Source organism: Seriola lalandi, unplaced genomic scaffold (assembly GCF_002814215.2).
Source record: "Seriola lalandi dorsalis isolate HSWRI2012SDOR001 ecotype SW California unplaced genomic scaffold, Sedor1 jcf7180002052111, whole genome shotgun sequence".
Classification (NCBI taxonomy): domain Eukaryota; kingdom Metazoa; phylum Chordata; class Actinopteri; order Carangiformes; family Carangidae; genus Seriola; species Seriola lalandi.
Window position 1 is genome coordinate 65,132 of NW_019522664.1, and position 2,119 is coordinate 67,250.

A 2,119-nucleotide genomic window follows, 5' to 3' on the forward strand; every position below is an offset into this window, starting at 1 on the left:
ACCTACACCCCCTCCCAAACATACACCCCCTCCCAGCCCTACATCCCCTCTCAGCCCTTCACACCAAACCCAACGCAAAGCTACGTAAAACCTCAGACTTATTCGGCGCCTCAGCCGTCGTCACACACACCCTCCGGCCCCTCCCAGCCTCAGACGACCCCTCAGAGCAGCGAGGTCACCAAGCCGGCCTCCAGGAGATCAAACATCTTTACCAAATCCGGAAACCTGCTGAAGAACGCGGTAAGTGCTGGAAGTTTTTATATTCATCTCTCATGTGAATAATCTGAGTAGATGACGTAAACATGAGTCTGTTTGTTTTTCTAATTACAGTTCAAACGAGGTGAGGCTGGAACAGGAGAGTCCTGAAGTGTGACTGAAAAAGAAAACGTGAAGATTCAAGAGTAAATGTCCTTTTAATATATTGATTTTAACCATTTTATCTCTGTGTAAAACGTTACAGCAGTTTAAAGGCCGTATGACTTATACTGAAAATGTGCAATTTATACCACAATATTGTATTTTATTTTCTAACTGACCTTCTACTTCATGACTCTATAGATGTGTGTTTGGACCAATCAGACGCCTCCTTGATAAAATCTCAAAATCTCAAATGGCTAAACCTTTTTGTCGTTTTTCAACTTCCTCTCTTTTTGAATTTGCTGGAAAATAAATTATATTTCAGATATAAATTTACTTCTGTCATTAACCCCTCATTCAAGCACATATAAAGACATCTTAAGGGTTTGATAATGAAGTTAGTGAATTATTTCTGTGCAATCGTACCATCTTTTTACTATCTGGGGATGACTCATTTAAACATAATTTTGTAAATCATTAAATCTGATTTACAGCTGTGATATACTGTTTGATATTCCTGCCCCATGCTCCATGTCAGCTGTTACAGCGGCGGAGGACAGGTGTTGTGTTACAGGCCCGCAGCTCCAGCTGAAGTGTGTCAGTCGGAAACAAGTGGAGGTCTCTTCATGCTGTAATAAATTCTCACAGCGACCTCATCCGTCGGTTATTTCTGTCATGCGCAATACAAACTGCAATCTCACCACCATGGAAGTGGCCACTGTAGAGTCCCATTGGGAACGAGGAGGAAGAGGTGTGTCAAGTTAGAAAAAGGGAGGTTGAAAAATACCGGAATTGGATAGCATTTCCTTCAAAATAAAAGCATAGACTCCCCCCTACTAATGTTAAGAGATCTCACATTTCAGCCTAATGAGGATTACATTTAATTTCAAAGTTATCAAATATAAAAAATAAGGAAGATAAAAAAACCAAATAGACAAAGAAATTTGCATCAAACACTTGATGGATGTTGCTGTTTAATGTAAAAGATTTAATGTCCCTATATCTTTACAAACTTTCACAGTCCAGTCATCTCTCAGAGGTTTTTCTGGGTTTAGCCTCTTTCTGGTAACAGCTTTTCTTCCAGCAGCACTGAGGATAACACAGGGTCTCAAATTTAAATGAAAACTTTTCACAAAAGTTTATGAACTTTCTGTCAGAATGGGCTTAATATTGGAAAACTGGACTATTGTGCATAATGAAGAACCCGATGATCCTTTTTCCTACAAATCTAATGATGTTTTCCATTGTTGTTTACATAAATTTTCCCATTCCTCATTAGATTTCCCTCTTTTTCACATTTTTGTTTAATATACAATGAGTTACATTTTCATTGTCGTAGACTTCTATAAAGTTTTGAGATGGTTTTATGGTTTAATTTCAAAACATACGCCTCTATGAAGATTTATGGCAGATTATTATCTAAATAATTCTGTTAAATTCCCTCAGCTAATTGAAGAAATCTGCAAAAATTCATTATCATTCAAACCATACTGCATCTTCAGGATTTGAAAACATCATATTCCTTCTCAAAACTCACACACTGATCCATGGATTCACCAAATTAATTAAATTATTCAGCAAAAATGTATCTCCAGTCACAGTTTGAGCTGGAAATCCTCTTGTTGTTGCCTCTTTAATCTCCTTCCAAGTAGTCTGGGCTGCACCAACAGATTAATGGTTTTAAAATTTCTATTAAATGAGCGATTAATCAGATTAATGACACAAATGATATGGAGTAAATGTGGTCTTTGAGGGCCCCTGG

General features: G+C 37.7%; 1 protein-coding gene across 1 annotated transcript in view; it reads left to right on the plus strand.

The window, feature by feature from the left end:
* hip1ra (huntingtin interacting protein 1 related a) overlaps positions 1-689 on the plus strand; it is a 12,940-nt gene extending 12,251 nt beyond the window's left edge. The window contains exons 33-34 of the mRNA XM_087172153.1: positions 1-240; positions 331-689. The exon at positions 1-240 is cut by the window's left edge and continues 22 nt beyond it. Coding sequence (XP_087028279.1) covers positions 1-240; positions 331-366 — 276 coding nt within the window. The 3' untranslated portion in view covers positions 367-689. The remainder of the gene's footprint in view (positions 241-330) is intronic.
* The last annotated feature ends 1,430 nt before the right edge of the window (positions 690-2,119 follow it).